The following is a 17,689-nucleotide window of genomic DNA, read 5'->3' as shown; positions in this document are numbered from 1 at the left end:
TCACGGCAGTTTCCTGCCCAGCCTTAATTTTTAAACTGGCAAGGGGATTTACCTGGTGTGGGGGAAGCCCCAAAAAGAAAGGGCTTCGGTCTTGGGCGGGGGCGGGGGCGGGGGGGGCGGGAGGAGGTGCCTGCATCAGAAGCCCCCTTCTGACTGCAGGCCCCACCTCCAACCCTTAAGGTGCAGCAGCCGCTGGGCTGCCTTACCACCAGCCTCCCTCCCCTTGCCCTTCCACCTCTCACCTCCACCTTCCCCTTCCCCCCCGACCTTCCCCTTCCCCCCCCCACCTTCCCCTTCCCCCCCCCCACCTTCCCCTCCCCCCCCCACCTTCCCCTTCCCCCCCCACCTTCCCCTTCCCCCCCCACCTTCCCCTTCCCCCCTTCCGCTCCCCCCCCTTCCCCCTCCCCCCTCCCCTTCCCCTTCCCTTCCCCCCTCCCCCTCCCACTTCCCCCCTCCCCCTCCCACTTCCCCCCTCCCCCTCCCACTTCCCCCCTCCCCTTCCCCTTCCCCCTCCCCCTTCCCCTCCCCCTCCCCGTCCCCTCCCCCTCCCCCCTTCCCCTCCCCCTTCCCTTCTCCCCTCCCCCTTCCCCCTCCCCCTTCCCCTCCCCCTCCCCGTCCCCTCCCCCTCCCCATCCCCTCCCCCCTCCCCATCCCCTCCCCCCATCCCCATCCCCTCCCCCCTCCCCATCCCCTCCCCCCTCCCCATCCCCTCCCCCCCTCCCCATCCCCTCCTCCCCTCCCCATCCCCTCCCCCCCTCCCCATCTCCTCCCCCCTCCCCATCCCCTCCCCTCCCTCTCCATCCCCTCCCTCTCCTCTCCCCTCTTCCCTCTTCCCCCCCTCCCCCCACTCCCCCCTCCCCCCACTCCACCCCTCTCCCTCCCTCTCCCCCCCAGTCCCTCCCCACACCCTCCCCCCTCCCCCCTCTCCCCCCACTCCCTCCCCCTACTCCCTCCCCCCTCCCCCTCCTCCTCCTCCTCCTCCTCCCCCCTCCTCCTCCTCCTCCACCCCTCCCCTTCTCCCCCCGCCTCCTCCTCCTCCCCCCCTCCTCCTCCTCCCCCCTCCCCACAAAAGACACAGAAAGGAAAAGTAGGAAAAAAATATAGAATGTGAAATTTTAGCTTTTTAAAACGTCAAAGAAGAATTTGCCACAATAGTTTAAATTCTTCCCTTTCAGGACTAGAGAGGTTGATTGGCATTGCATTAACAATTATCACATTGTTAAAAGAATACTTACACTGTTAAATATGACCCCTAACTTTCCATGGTGAGTTTAATGTACAATTGATGTGTAAATCCAGCACGTTCTTAAAAATAGCGGGAGGCCAAAGTTGAGGTGCTATTTGTGTGAGGCAAATGTTGGAGTGTGTAAATGGAGTGGCAAGTTCTGGAAATTTGCATCTCACAGCACATCTCTTCTTCCCCTGCGCTTGCTGGCCAATTACACATTAATTTAGTGTGCCATTAGCTTAACTTTCCAAGATTATTTGGCCCACACAGTGCCTTAAGTGGGTCAGTTTTCAATTTACCTTCAGGTTCTACTGTTCAGGTTCAGGTGAAAAGCTTGTCACTTTTTCTCTCTCTCTCTCTCACTCCTCCAAGGCTGCAGGCCCCTGCAGCCCTGGCAGAAACACCAGCAGTAAAATCTTGCATGCTTCTAGTGTTCCCTGGGCAGCAGCAAAACTGGCAAATAAAGCCGGGACAGGCTGGGTGATTCCCCAGGAGTTGGCGCAACATGTGTCGGCGGATATCTGGCTCGTGGCCAATGCCATGCAAGACCTTAGGATGGTCGTGCTCAGCCCCGACATCATACTGGGACTCGAGGTGGAACAGGTGCGCAGGTGTGCATGGTCCTCCATCCAAGTGCACCCCTGTTCGGATGGAATTCCGCATTGGTCCCAAGCCCCATACCCTCCCTTTGGAGCTGATGCCCCGCAACCTGAGTCGCCTCGCAGAAATGCCCTCCGTGCCCTTTAGCAGAGGGGTTTCCTCAATGGGCTGCTGCTGCACACCCTTCATGTCCTTGCCCTTGTCCAGATATGCTTTGGCGTGCCTTGTTGCCATCCAGCGGCTGAGGTCTCCAGTGGGGGGCCCTCTACGGAGGGTGTCCTCCCACTTTCCATCGGGGACCTGGGGTGGAGGATGTTGCACGCAGCAGTCCCATACAATTGTAGAGTGTGTCGGTTCATGGACTCCCAAGATGCCTGCATCTTTTGCAGCCGTGTGGTGTCCGTGAACCATGTTTATATAGGGTGTCTTAGGCTGCACCCCCTTTTCAGTTATTCAAAAAACCTTTTACTGTTGTTTTGTTTGCACTTCAGCCCCACGCTCCTGATCTATGGTGTAGAGGGGGGCCGGGAGGGAGGAGGGCCACCTCGTGAACCTGCTCCTGGGCCTGGCCAAGTTGGCAATTAACAGGTCCAGGCAGCGGGTGATCAAGGGGGTTGTCCGGCCTGACTGTCTGCCCCTCTTCCACTGTTACATTCATGGCCGGATGTCCCTGGAGAGAGAGCATGCAGTGTCCGCTGGGACCTTTGAGGCCTTCTGTGCTCGGTGAGCACCATGGGCGCTGGTGTGTTTTATTGACCCTCTTAATCACATTTTGGTTTGATGTTCATAAGTTTCCTTTAAAGTTTGTCTTTGTTTTTGCAGTTTCCCTTTAAGCGGCTGCTTTTTAATTTGTCCCTGATTTTGTTCATTTAGTTTATTGGTTTTGACTCAAAATAGTTACCTATTCCTGATTGGACACAGGTGTGGCTTGTTGCTGCTGCTGTGGTTGTGTGCTGGGTGCTGTTGAAGCTGGAAGGAGCCAGGAGTTACTGCTGAGATTTTGCTGTTTGCTGTCTGCTGCCTTTTGCCTCAAGCACCTCGTGAAAAGCTTGTCATGGTCACCATTATCTAGTCCCTTTGTACTCCTAAGAACAGCAATCATATCACCTCTCAATTATCTCTCTATCCAGTGAGAACACAGCCAGTTTATATAATTGCTCCTCATTGTCCTAATCAGACCCCGTAGTGGGTGTGGAGACTACTTGGAAACCCAAACTGTGACTGTTACCAATGCTTGTTTGCAACACAGATGTAACACTTCACCCTTACTTGAGGACTTAGACAGAACTTTCTGATTTTGTTTTGTACAGTGGGTGTCATTGATGTACCAACATGTAGGCAGATCAGATAACCTCCTCCTGACCCCAGAAATTTTGCAGGGGTTGGTGGTGGGGATCCCTGAAGAATATGGTCTGGAGTTTGTGCTGGGATTACTGGCCTATGGGTTTTCTAGACCTCACAAGCTCTGTGTTGGTGCAAAGCCTTCTACTGACTTTGTGCATGCACTATAGATAGAGTAGGTTAGTCTGAAGCTGCTTTGTTCATTTTAAACTGATGTCAGAATCTGTGGGAATGATCTGTTGGCCTTCCTGGGTAATGCTGAAACTATTATTTTTGTCAAATCTTCCACCAGCCAGCAAAAGTTGAAAGAGTTCCTGACAAGCGATGAGATTTCAGATGATGGATTTCGGGGTGGTGAGACGTCATTGAATTTAGAGACATGCAAAAAACATTCAGGAGTTGTAAGTAATAAAACCATGGTTGCACTGTGCCAAAGAATAGATAAATATTTTCCCAGAAGCAAATGTCAACAGATACAGATATACAATACTGATGTGACCAATGTTAACTAAACTGCATCATTTTAAAAGAAAAATTGCAAATTATCCAGCGCCAAATAAAGCCAAGATAACATTGCATAAATTGCTTAACATTAAAGTTCCCTTTGTATTGTTTAAAAGTCATGGGCATGGCTCTAAAACTACAGTAAAATAGACTTATTAGGTGCAGTTGTTACAATATCCTTAGCAACCAATAAATTTTTTTAAAAAATTGAACTTTTACTGTAACAAACAACAAAAAAACGCCATTGACTAAACATTATTTTCTTTCTGCAGGCAACTTATACTTTAAACTACCGAGGGGAAATCACCTCCATTTTACTAATCACACATCACACTCCCCATGGAATTACATTATAGCAAACGGTCCACAGTTGCTCCCAGCTTCCAATAGGTGCCTGTATCTCTGTTTTGCCGAGTGACCGTCTCCAGACTCTTTCCTCTGTTTACAGAGAGTTTCTTAAATCCGCCACCAACAGCAAAGTCTGTTGTGATGATTCTTCTCCCCCCTGGCCCTACCAGGTCATATCTGCCAAATCCTTAGATGGCAGCAGGATGTGTCTCTTTGTCTAGAGACCATTTCCCTCCTGCATCTGGCTATGGTAGCTCTCAAAGCCAAGCAATCTTTTCTCTCTGATCTCACAGAAACTGTCTGCGATGTTCATTGATTTGTAGAGAAACCTGTAACCTGATCTCAAAATGACGACTTCTGCCTTCTTCCACATGGCAATGGGAAACACATTAACCTTGAATCCAGAGAGAATGGCTAATAAGCTATTCTTGACCCCAACTTCTTTTCATCTTAGAAATAAATGGACAGTTTACAACACAACTGTTTACAACCCCAGTACCTTCAACACCTTTCTGGGACTTTGGGGGACCCAGAGTCTACTTATTGTTAACTCAGAGACTGCTGCCATCATCTGCAAGTGTAAATACCTTGGATTTCCTCAGTGAAACAATCTAAACCTTCCTTTGATCTCTAAAAATCAAACCACCCAGGCTTAGTGTCAAGCAGACTTCAAAACAGGCCACATGACACCCCTTCAATTACCCAAAATTTAAAGCTGCAGTCCCAAAACATCGTAACCTTATAAACTTCAAAGTTGTAACACAGTTTCAAATACAGGTTCTCAAAGTTAACCATAAATCTTATCCCACTGATTAATTATCAGAAGGCCTTCTAGTCCCTGTTGAGCCCTGCTACAGCGTTAGGTGGCCTTATAGTGCATGAAATATTGACCTAATGTTGAAAAATGACAAACCATGAAGCTATAAATTCATTTTTCATTAAACTTGAAACAGTAAGGTCATCCAAATGCTGTTTATGTGACTTATCAACAATCTGGCATGCTGTTTGACAATCATCTTTGGATGTTGTATTTCGTTGTTAGGTAGCAACCAACTGGTGTATGATTTTATTATAAACTTAATTTCCAATACATTGTTCAGAAAAATAGAAGCCCATGGAATTGGTAGCAACCTTTTGATAAGGGTAGGGAATTAGTTAGCTGGTAGGACACTGAGAGTACAGTTAATGGGTAGGTACTTATATTGATGGGATTTGACTAATAGAGTCCCCTAGGGATCTGTACTGGAGCCTCAGATTTTCACTATATTTATAAATGACTTAGGAATAGAGAATTTTATATCCAAATTTTCTGTCACTATGTTAGGTGGTAAAATAGGTCATATAGGTGGGAGCAGGAAGTTGTAAAGGGACACTGATAGGTTAAGTGAGTGGGAAAAACAGTGGCAGATGGACTTCAATCTGGCAAGTGGGAGGTCATCCACTTTGGACATAAGAAAGTCCAGAGCATTTTCCAAATGGTGAGAAACTAGGAAATGTGAAGGAACAGAGAGATTTAAGGGCTTATGTACAGAAAATTGACAGGTGCAAAAATAAGTTAAGAAAAGAAGCTAATTAAATGTTAGCCTTCATCTCCGGGGTGTCTGGAATTGAATGGGGAGGGGGATTCATGTTACAGCAGTACAGAACTCGGGTTAGATGCCATCTGGAGTACTGCATTCAGATCCGGCCACAAGAAGGGTATTAGAAGGATGTTGTGATGGTAATGATGATGAAACTGTCAAAATTTGCTGTCTTTATTCTGCTGAAACAGATGAAAATTTCTGAAGTCCGCACTGCACAGAATGACATGGAAATCCAGAAGCTGCTGTCATAAATTCTACATCCTATTTAAAATATTTAATTTCTGGACCTTCAATGGCTTTGGTCTAGTTGTCACCAGGTTGCATTTGGTACTTGCAGGACATTGGCAATTTTTAGTTAAAATGGGGACCTATTTGCTCTTTATCTGCCACCAAAACATGTGCAATAAAATTACGGTGGGTGGGCAAAGTTAACATCGTGGCAAAAGACAGTACGAAAACAAGGAGTGAAGGCTTGCAAGCTGTGAAATTCAAAACCGTACAAAATAATTACATCATATCTTTGTTGATGGTCGGTTGGTCATACAGAACGTGAGTATTGCTGAGAAAAGAGACGTGGTGTCAAAGTTCTTTTTATCTTGTACTCAGCAGGACAGACGCAAGAAAGCCAACCTTCTAAGGGGTCAACAACTTATATTGCATGAGAAAAGGGTGTTGATTGGTTTGCAAGGCAACTCTGATTGGTCAAGGTGTTGCCATGGAGAATATACCAGGGAACTATTGTCCCCGACACTTCTGTTTAATTCAAAAAAGTTGGAACTGCAGTGTGGCTCACTTACACATGCTAGAAGCTACATATATTCATGCAGAGGGACATGTCCTCTGCAAGCAAAAGGAACATGGCCAGGCATTGCACCCTTTTTTGAATCAAACAAAGGCATGAGGGTCAATAGTTGCCTGGTGAATTCGCCATGGCAACACCTCAACCAATCAGAGTTGATTTGCCAACCATACAGCATTGTTTTCTTGCGCAGTAAAATTATTGCTCCCTTTGAAATTTGGCACTTCTGCATCCGTCTTGACGGCTGCTTGATGAAAAATTTTAACAGCATGTCTTTTTTTTCAGCAATATCTTGTTAATATTTTAGTCTAAATTAAACAGCCCGGAGAGAGGCAAAGGAAGATGGAATCCTAAAACATTGTAACTAGTTGTCAGAAGTGTTACAAAGACGAAATAACTAAAGGCAAGTCTGTGGGAGGTTGGAAAACAGTTGTAATTAAAGGTTAAAAGGGATGATGGTGCAATGCAAAAGAGCATGGTAATGGGACAAGTAAAGAAACAGAAGAAAGGTCTGGAGGAGGTGTCAATGGCAATAGTATAACCATTATCAGCCACGGCTGTCCGGAAAAAATGGAAACAATGGTTACAATCTAAATTTGTTGACCTCATTGTTGAACCTAGAATGTTGTAAAATGCCTAATTGCAAGATGAGCTTCCATTAAGTTTCATTGGAAGCGTGTAGGGGGCCGAGGACAGAGAGGCCAAAGTGGAAGTGGAGTGGAGAATTAAAATGAACGGTGACTAGAAGCTCCTGGCCATACTTGCAAACTGAATGGAGGCAATTCACAAAGAGATCAAAGGCCAGATGGTTGCAAGGTGAAAGTTCCATTGTAAGTGACTTGGGAGAGAGTTTTTACTAGTGGCAGAAGGAAGAGGGACTCAAAGGGGAAGGAAAGATAGGAGCAGCAAAAGATACAAGGAAGTGATCAGAGTTGGCCTTGTTTGTGACTGAGACAATGGGTTGTTATTTATTTATTTGTTCATGGGATGCGAGTGCCACTGTCTAGGCCAGCATTTATTGCCCATCCCTGATTGCCCTTGAGAAGGTGGTGGTGAGCCACCTTCTTGAACCGCTGCAGCCCATATGATGTAGGTGCACCCACAGTACTGTTAGGAAGAGAGTTCCATGATTTTGACCCAGCAACAGTGAAGGAACGACAGTGTAGTTCCAAGTCAGGATGGAGCAGTTGTGGCTTGAAGGGAAACTTGCAGCTGGTGGTGTTCCCATGCATCTGCTGCCTTGTCCTTCTTGGTGGTAGAATTTTCAGGGCTGGAAGGTAGGAGCCTTGCTGAGTTGCTGCTGTGCACCTTGTTGCCTTGTTGATGGTACAGACGGCTGCCCCCGTATGCCAGTGGTGGAGGGAGTGAATGTTGAAAGTGGTGGATGGGGTGCCAATCAATTAGGTTGCTTTATTCTGGATGGTGTCAAGCTTCTTGAGTGTTGTTGGAGCTGCACTCATCCAGGCAAGTGCAGCATATTTCACCACAGTCTTGACTTGTGCCTTGTTGATGGTGGACAGGCTTTCTGGAGTCGGGAGACAAGTTACTCACTGCAGAATTCCCAGTTTCTGACCTGCCCTTGTGGCCACAGTATTTATATGGCTAGTCCAGTTCAGTTTATGGTCAATAGTAACTCCCAGGAAGTTGATAGTGGGGTATTCAGCAATGGTAATGCCGTTGAATGTCAAGGGGCGATGGTTGGATTCTCTCGCTAGAGATGGTCATTGCCTGGCACTTGAGTGGTGCACATGTTAATTGCCACTTTTTAGCCCAAGCCTGAATGTTGTTCAAACTTGCAGTATTTGGACATGGACTCCGTCAGTATCTGAGGAGTCGTGGATGGTGCTGAAAATTGTGCAATCCTCAGCGAACATCCCCACTTCTGACCTTAGGATAGAGGGAAGGTCATTGATGAAGCAACTGAAGATGGTTGGGCCTGGGAATAAAGAATCCATGGGAGATGGTAGGGTTTAGGGTGTAGTCATGAAAATGGATAGATGAATTGAGATGGAGGGAGAGGTTCAGGGAAGGTGGTTTGAAGATTGGTTAATGGACAGGAAACAAGGAGGGTAGGGATAAATAAGTCATTTTTGGGATGGCATAATGTAATGAGGCGATACATTTTGGTTGGAAAAACGTGAATGGACAGTATAAAATAAAGAGTACAACTCTAAAAGGGGTGAGGGAGCAGAGGGACCTGGGTGTAGAAATGCATAAGTCATTAAAGGGGGCAGGACAGGTTGAGAAAGTGGTTAATGAAGCATACTGTATCCTAGGCTTTATCAATAGGGGCACAGAGTACAAGAGCAAGGAGGTAATGTTGAACTTCTTTAAGCCATTAGTTAGACCTCAGCTGGGGCACTGTGTACAGTTCTGAGCACCGCATTTTAGGAAGGATGTGAAAGCATTGCAGAAGAGGTTTATGAGAATGATTCCAGGAATGAGAAACTTCAGTTACGAAGATAGATTGGAGGAGTTGGGATTCTTTTTCTTGGAGAAAAGAAGGCTGAGAGGAGATTTCATAGAAGTATTCAAAATCTTGAGGGGCCTGAACAGGGTAGATAGGGAGAAACTGTTCCCATTGATGGAAAGATCAATAACCAGAGGGCACAGATTTAAGATAATTGGTAAAAGAAGCAAAAGCGAATATGAGAAAAAAATTTTCACACAGCGAGTGGTTAGGGTTTGGAATGCACGTCTGAGAGTGTGCTGGAGACAGATTCAATTGAGTCATTCAAGAGGGAATTAGATGATTATTTTAAAGGAAACAATCTGCAGGGTTACTGGGAGAAAGCAGGAGAATGGCACTAGGTGAAATGTTCATTTGGAGAGCTGGTGCGGACACGATGGGCTGAATGGCTTCCCTCTGTGTTGTAACAATTCTGTGATTCTATAACTAGCAGAGTTCCACAAGGATCAGTGCTTGGGCCTCAGCTATTTACAATCTATGTCAACGACTTTCATCAGGGGAACAAGTGTAATATATCCAAGCTTGCTGATGATACAAAGCTAGATGGAAAACTAAGCTTTGATTAGGATCCAAAGAGGTTGCAGAGGGGTATAGACAGGTTAAGAACATAAGAAATAAGAGCAGGCTTAAGTCATTTGGCCCCTCAAGCCTGGTCCTTCATTTAATTAGATCATGGCTGATCTTCTAGCTCAACGCCATTTATCTGCACTATGCCCCTATCCCTTAAATCTTTAATATCTAGAAATCTATTGATCTCTGTCTTGAATATACCCAACGACTGAGCCACCACAGTTCTGGGGCAGAGAATTCCAAAGATTCACCAATCTCCAAGTGAAGAAATCCTCCTCATCTCAGTTCTAAATGGCCTTCCTCTTTTTCTGAGACTGTGTACCCTGGATCTAGACTGCACACCGCCTCCTACCATTCAGCCTGAGGAAACACCCTTCCTGCATCCACCCTGTCGAACCCTGTAAGAATTTTGCACACCTCAATGAGATCACTTCTCATTCTTCTAAACTCTAAGAATACAGGCCCAGTCTCCTCAACGTCTCCTCATAGAATAATCCCACCATCGCAAAGATCAGTCTGGTGAACCTTTGTTGCACTCCCTCTATGACCAGTGTATCCTTCATTCGGTAAGGAGGCCAAAATGCAACAGATGGAGTATAATGTGGGGAAATGTGAAATTATCCACTTTCATAGAATGGAAAAGTGAAATATTTTTAGAAGGTAAATGTTGATGGCAGAGGGATTTGGGTGTCCTTGTACATAAATCACAAAAGGTTAGTATACAGGCACAGCAAGCAATTAGAAAGGCAAATGGTATGTAAGCCTTTAGGACAAGGGGGTTGGAGTACAAAAGTAAGGAAGTCTTGCTGAAATTATATGGCGCTTTGGAGAGATCATACCTGGAATATTGTGTGCAGTTTTAGTCTCTTTATCTAAGGAAAGATACATTCGCTTCAGAAGGGATACATCAAAGGTTCACCAGATTGGTTCCTAAAAAGAGAGAGCTGTCATAGGAGAGATTGAGTAGCATATACCTATATTCTCTGGAGCCTTGAAGAATGAAAGGTGATCTCACTGAAGCATATAAAATTCTTGGAAGACTTGACAGTGTAGATGCTGTGAGGTTGTTTTCCCCCTGGCTGAACAGTCTAGAACTAAGGGTCATAGTCTCAAGATAAGGGATCAACCAAATAGGACTAAGAGAAGAAGTAATTTTCATTCAGAAGGTTGTAAACCTTTGCAATTCTGTAATCCTGAGGACTGTAAATGTTCAGTCGCTGAGTATATTCAAGACTGAGTTTGATAAATTTTTGCAATTTAAGGGAATCAACGAATATGGAAATTGGCGGGAAAGTGGAGTGAGTGAGGGTCCTTGAGAGAGTGTAGAGGAGATTTACCAAAATGATTCCAGGGATGAGGGATTTTACCTACCAGGGAGTTTGGAGGAGCTGGAATTGTTCTCCTTGGAGTAAAGGAGAGGAGCGTAGATTTGATAGAGGTGTATCAGATTATGACAGGTTTATACAAAGTAGCTAGTGTAAGGATTAGGGGACACAGATTTAAGGTGTTGGTCAAGAGATGCAAGTGGATGTGAGGAAGAACCTTTTTATGCAGCAAGTGGTAATGTCTTGGAATTCGCTGCCCATGAAGGCAGTGGAAGGGGAGACAATCAATGATTTCCTGAGGAAATTGAATGGGCACTTGAGGGAGATAAGCTTGCAGAGTTATAGGGATAGAGTGGGGGAATGAGATTGACTGGATTTCTCCACGGAGAACTAGCATGGGTTTGGTGGGCCAAGTGGCCTCCTTTTGTGCTGTAAAGGCTTTATGACTCTATAATCTTATTGAATGGTGCAGCAGGCTCGACAGGCCAGAAAACCTACTGCTGCTTTTATTTCTTCTGTACTAACTCAGAAGAGAGCGGACTAGATGAGTTGAAATCACCAAAGATGAACAGTATCTTGGTGCAGAACTGAGGGAAGAGTGAGGACGTCTTAGTGAGGAACCCTGCACTTCAGTGAGTGGTAGAGAACAAGGATGTTAAAGGCAAGAAGGAAGGGGTGGAACAAGTTGAGGTTTTCAAAGGAAAAGAAGATGCCAAAGTAATAAGGGGACAGATGAATATGAAATTTAGTGATAGCAGCCATAGTGGTTTGATCAGGGTGGTAGAAGGTATATGATGCAAGAAGTTTCAATAAGGGCTGAGGCGTTGTCATCCTTGAATCAAGTTTCCATCAATGCCATGATTTCAATGCAATCATCCACCATCGAGTCATGGAAGGCAAGGCTTCTTCACAAGAATTTTGGAGGGAGATGCAGACATGGGGGTGATGATTGATCAGCTGCCAGAGCCCATGCATTCAGTGGTAGGAGGGGAAGGAGGTTACCGAGATTAGCCTGAAATGGGTATGCTGGGTGGGGAGGGTGGCAAGAGATTGGGAAGGGACTGTTGGGGTTTTACGGATATGGACGCCTTTGATGAGAGAGGCACAGAGGAAAGTTATGGGCTTATCCAAGGGGGAGTCAAGCCTACTGAACCAGGGGTGTTGGAAGGTACAGGAATAGACCTTGCAGGGGCAGGGGGAGGGGATGATGCAGGGTTCTGTACCTGAGAGGGGAGAAGTCCACATGACTGGGTTACAGGAAGTGGAGGGGACTGAAGAGAAAAACTCCAGAAGGGTTAATAGCAGAGATAGAAATAATAGGCTTGAAATGGAAGCAAAATATTCATACAAATGGACACAGGGAAACTCAGGTTACATAGGCATGGCAAAGGTTAGGATAGATGTGTCCTGGTTGTAAATGGAGAACAGGAAGGAGATAATAAGCAAGAACTCAGTGTTACAGTCAGAACTCCAGGATGAAGTCCAATCAAGACATGAATTAAATTAGCTTTGATTCGGCATAATTGTAATAAAATGTATTTTTTTAAATTTACAATACAGCACACTAAGGCCTTCAACAGGAGGCAGCCCCTGAAGGACCAGCTGGAAGGTTTTGAACAGCCACTGAGGAGATTCATTCGGTCCAGGGAGACAGAAGATGTGACAGTCAAGGTCAATAACTTGTAATTGTTTCCTACTGTACAGCTGTGGTTCTCATGCGACTAATCTCTGTCTTTCTCTGCACATGGGAACAAAAGGGAAAGAGCACTCACTACACATGACTTGGGAAGCATAAATGAGGTGGAACTGGCCTTTCCCACAGTCAGTGCAGAAGTCAGATTGTGTAAGAGTATTCATTTCCTGCTTTTAATCACTTCAATAAAATTATAATTCAAACAAAGAAAAACATTTCATTGGATGTTAACTGGCAAATATTTTAAAAGGCTTCTGTATCAAGATGAAGGCAATCTTCCCCAGATCAAATGACAATGAGGAAGCCCTGACTTTCCATTTGTAGTCCCATATACTTACACCATCCATCCTTATCCTGGACTGCTGTCTGTATCGGGCAAGCTATTTGCCATCACTGTAGGCACCAATTACAAAGATGGTGCTTAAATTGAGTGAAGCATGCCATTTATTTTGTCTTAATTTAAATGCACAAACACAAAGAAATGTATGTATACGTATATACACACACACACACACACACACACACATATAAAAGTTACTCGATCATATCTTGGAATGGGATCACCACCAACTTTTCTCCAAGATGCCAGGCACTGAGACTAATTGTAAAACTTCAGTGTCACTCTGACTGAGCTCTCCTAACTTAGCACTAAGGCCCAGAGTTAAACCTGGGACTTTCTTGGTCTTGTCTGTTTAAAAAAAAAAATATTCCAATATGTAAATTATTTCTGTGAACCAGCCTTGGGGACATTGGGCCTCAAAAAATTCATTGCTGATCCCTATGGTGCTAAACTAGCACAAAAACAATGAGTACGTTTAAGGAAGATGGAAAGCACAGATCTAAAGAAAGGAATAAGAGGCACAAAAAGGAGTTTGAGAAAAATCAACAGCTAACGTAACAGGAAATTCAAATATCTTTTATAAGTACATAAGTAGTAAAAAAGTAGTCAAAAGAAGAGTCGGGCTGACCAGAGATCATAAAGGAAGTCTTCTTATAGAGGCAGGGGGCATGGCTGACGCATTAAATTGAACACTGCATCTGTCTTCACTAGAGAAGAGGATGCTACCAATGTAGCAGCAAAGAGGAGGTAGTAGCGAAATTGGATTGAATAAACATAGATAAAAAGAAGGTACTTAAAAGGTTTGCAGTACTCAAAATGGAAAAGTCACCCAGTCCAGATAGAATGCATCCTAGGTTAGTGAGGGAAGTAAGGGTTGAAATTACAGAGGCTATGGCCATAATCTTCCAACTCGAATTTATGAGGGTGATACCAATGAAATAGAGGATCATAAATACTATACCAGTGTTCAGAAAAAAAGAGAAGGGTAAGCCTAGTAGCTACAGGGCAATCCGCTTAACATGAAGGTGGGGAAACTCTTAGAGACAATAATCCGGATCAAAATTAATTGCCACTCAGAAAAGTATAGGCTTATAAATGAAAGTCAGCACAGATTTGCTAAGGGAAAATCATGTTTGACGAACTTGATCATGTTCTTTGAAGTAATGAAGAGGGTTGTGTGGTTGATGCTGTGTATATAGCATTTCAACAGCTATTTGACAAAGTATTATGTGATAGACTTATTAGCAAAATTAAAGACCATGGGAAGAATTTTCCCCCCGTTGGGGGGGTGGGGGGGGAGGAGGAGTTCAGGAGCGGGAACACCTCCGATCGGCACCCCCAATCGGGGGCACGCCGACATTTAACATGGGTGGGCCAATTAAGGCCCGCCCATTGTGACATCCGCCAGGAAGCACTACGCGCTCCCTGTGCAGGCGGGGGGGGGGGGATTCCCTAAGCTGAGAGTGTGCTCTTTTGCGCATGCACATGAAGGAGCACACTCATCTCCCTGAGGCTAAGTGCTGCCACAGGGAGATCGGCGCCAAATTCAAAAATGTGAAATATAGAAAAACTAAATTTCCCTGACATGTTCCCTCGTGTGACACTGTCACATGAGTTGGGACATGTCCATCACTTTTAATTAAACTTTTATTAAATTTTTAAAAACCTACATGAAACCTCATCCCATGGATAAGTTTCATGCTTTTTCTGAAGCCCACCAGGGCTCCTGGCCTACCCGCCAACCTTAAGGTTGGTTGGGCAGGCCCTTTAAGTACTTCAATTACTTTTTCAATGGCCTCAATAGGCCGTTGACCGGTCGGCGGGCGCACAGCTGATTCGGCTGCACCCCCGCCGACCTGCAAATTGAAATGACGCAGGGTGACATCAGGAGTTCCACTCAACGTCATCCCGCATCATTTTACATGTCAGCGAGCGGGGCCCACCTGCCGCTCGCCAAACTCAATATCCTGCCCCATGGGATTAAAGGGACAAGTGGCAGCACAATTATAAAACTAGCTAAGTGACAGAAAGCAAAGTGTAGTGGTGAATAGTTGTTTTTCAGACTGAAGGAATGCAGTCGTGTTCCAAAGGAGTCTGTAATAGGAGCACTGCTATATTTGATATATATTAATGATCTGTACTCAGTATACATGGCAAAATTTCAAAGTTGACACTAAAGTCAGAAATGCAGTAAAAAATGAGGGTAGTAACTGACTTCAAGAGAATAAAGACAAATGGCAGATGAAATTTAACACAGAAATGTGAAGTGATACATTTTGGTTAGAAGAATGAGTATATGCACTATAATTTCAAATAGAACATAAATGGAAAAAAAACTTAAAAATAACTTGCTGCTTTCAATATGTATGAAAGACTTTCTCACCTTAAAACATGTTCAAATTGCAGGTTACTAATGGATCCTTTTCTTGGGGAAGTGGCATGGTAACTCTTTCTAACATCAGCATCAGAGTTCCAACAGGTAAAATATTCCGACTTCTTTTGATTAGGAAGAATCCTGCCATGTGATTTGTGCAGCAAGCAACCTTTTGCTGAAACATTTTGTTAGGTGTAATGTGTTGTTCCTCAAAATATGCAAACGCTTTATTAAAATAGTATCATCAGTGGTAATGGCATGGCGATGAGCATTAATATGGTTCCCTGGAGCAGAATTTTCCAGTCGGTGTGCAGGAGCGGGCTCGACACGCTGACACGTACGATGATGCACGATGACGTCGGGCTTGCGTCCCGAAGTCATCGCGCTCAGTAGCAATGTTTCGTTCAGCGAGCGTGCACCAGAGTCGCCTACATGCCCACCGATATGTAACTAGCCTATTAAGGCCATTAAGGATCTAATTAAAGTTATCCTAAACACTGCCCGTCCAACTTTAAGGTTGGCAGGCAGGCGAAAAGGCCAAGTAGCCTTCGCGTTTTTTAAGGAAACCTCATCCATGAGCGGGATGAGGTTTCCTAAAGTGTTTATTAAATAAATAAATACATTTTATTTTACTTTTATTTTCCAGTCACATGAGGGGACATGTTAAATAAATTTTTACACCTTTTGTTTAATAATTTTATTATCGATTCAATCTCCCTGAGGCAGCTCTGTGCCTCAGGGAGATTGAAGTGCTCTTTCGCGAAAGAGCGCTGGCCCCGACTCTCCTCCTCCCTCTGCCTGCACAGGGAGCGCTGAGTGCTACCGGCCGCGTACTGCGCTGGGCAGGGTATAATTGGCCCGCCTGCGTAAAATGGTGGCGCGGAGCCGATCATGGACGGCGAACGGCTCTTCGCCCGCCCCCGCCTGCTCCCGTCAAGCCCGCCCGCCATATGAAAAATCCTGCCCCTGATTTTCAAGTGGATAGGATGTAATGTGTTTATCTCATCATTATAAAGTGGTTAATAAAATTCAGGCACTCAGTGCCTCAACCTTATTTCCATGGGAGCCAGTGACAGCAGCATTCAATTTTTACTATTTCCTGCTTCCTCTATTCTCCTCGTCCAACCTTCCACTTGTACACAGAATTCATCTTGCATTTGGCAAAATCAGAGAAGATACTCTTTACTGCTCTTTTCTCCTTTAAGATGTTCCTTAAAATCTATCTCTCTTTCCAAGCTCATGTATTCTCATATTTCCTTGGTGTGAAATATTGTTTCACAATGCCCCTGTCAAGCGCCAAGCGATTGTTTTACCACGCAAAAGGCACTTTATAAGCTGTTGCTGTGATTGACCTAGAAGGTTTGACCTCTCCAGATTTGGATGAACAAGAAATTTGCAATTAGTCCTCTGAGAATTGAGAAATGCTCAAAAGTGGGTGTTTAATGTCTCCAATTACGCGTTGTCATGACTTAGACCCAAAATGACGAAAAGCTTATTTAGATAAGAAAACCACATCTTCTCAAATGCTAAATTAGAGAGTGGAGTTCTTAATCTTTTGTTATTTGTTCTCCATTTTATGTGCCTCTTATATTAGTGGTTAAAGAGTAAGTGAAATTGTAATATTTTAGTAGTCTCCTTAATTGTGCATAAATGAACTTGCGTGTAGAAGGGAAATGATCAGGTGGAAGAGAGGGAAAATGAACAGCATTAAGCCTTGTTTATAACTCCAAGTGGCAAAAGCCAGACCAATTTTTTTTCACAATCTCTTAGATTGGCTTGTTTCAGCCTTAACTGAAGCAAACCATTTGGAACATTTCTGTATCGCTGCTCATGTTGCCGAAATAGAATTTCTGAAGATGTTTCTTAACAAGTTATTTAATGTGGAACTGATGAAAGATTCTTTGATTATTATTTATTTTCAGGTCAGCTGACAATGATTGTAGGGCAGGTGGGATGTGGAAAATCTTCACTTCTCCTTGCTACCCTTGGGGAGATGCTGAAAGTTTCTGGAAAGGTTTACTGGAGCAAGTAAGTAAAATAACTGTGTTGAAACAAACAGCCCTCAACATGTGCCAAACTCTCAATTTCTCTGATTCTGGCTTCTTGTGCATCCTCATTTCATTTGCGTCATCATTTTATTTTATTTTTCTTGGGATGTGGGCATCATTGACAAAGCCAGCATTTAGCGCCCATCCCTAATTGCACTTGAGAAGGCGTTGATGAGCTTCCTCTTGAACTGTTGCTGTCTGTGTTGTGTAGGACACGCAGAGTGCTGTTACAAAGGGAGCTCCAGGAGCTTGGCCCAGCGACTGTGAAAGAATGGCAAAGCAGTTCTAAGTCAGAATGATGTGTGGCTTAGAGGGGAACTTGCAAGTAGTGATGTTCCCATGCACCTGCTAACCTTGTCCTTCTAGGTAGGACATCACTGCAGGAGCTCCTCAGGGTAGTGTCCTAGGCCCAAACATCTTCAGCTGCTTCATCAATGACCTTCCTTCTATCACAAGGTCGGAAATG

The 17,689-nt window shown here is 44.6% G+C and overlaps 1 protein-coding gene across 4 annotated transcripts in view; it reads left to right on the top strand.

The window, feature by feature from the left end:
* LOC144687452 (ATP-binding cassette sub-family C member 9-like) overlaps positions 1 to 17,689 on the top strand; it is a 216,029-nt gene that overhangs the window by 96,784 nt on the left and 101,556 nt on the right. For all 4 annotated transcript variants that reach the window (XM_078553609.1, XM_078553607.1, XM_078553610.1 and 1 more), the window contains exons 14-17: positions 3,462 to 3,570; positions 12,329 to 12,439; positions 15,208 to 15,280; positions 17,098 to 17,203. In XM_078553609.1, coding sequence (XP_078409735.1) covers positions 3,462 to 3,570; positions 12,329 to 12,439; positions 15,208 to 15,280; positions 17,098 to 17,203 — 399 coding nt within the window. The remainder of the gene's footprint in view (positions 1 to 3,461; positions 3,571 to 12,328; positions 12,440 to 15,207; positions 15,281 to 17,097; positions 17,204 to 17,689) is intronic.

Source organism: Cetorhinus maximus, chromosome 12, assembly GCF_964194155.1.
Source record: "Cetorhinus maximus chromosome 12, sCetMax3.hap1.1, whole genome shotgun sequence".
Classification (NCBI taxonomy): Eukaryota; Metazoa; Chordata; class Chondrichthyes; order Lamniformes; family Cetorhinidae; genus Cetorhinus; species Cetorhinus maximus.
This window is presented reverse-complemented; position numbering and strand designations above follow the sequence as displayed.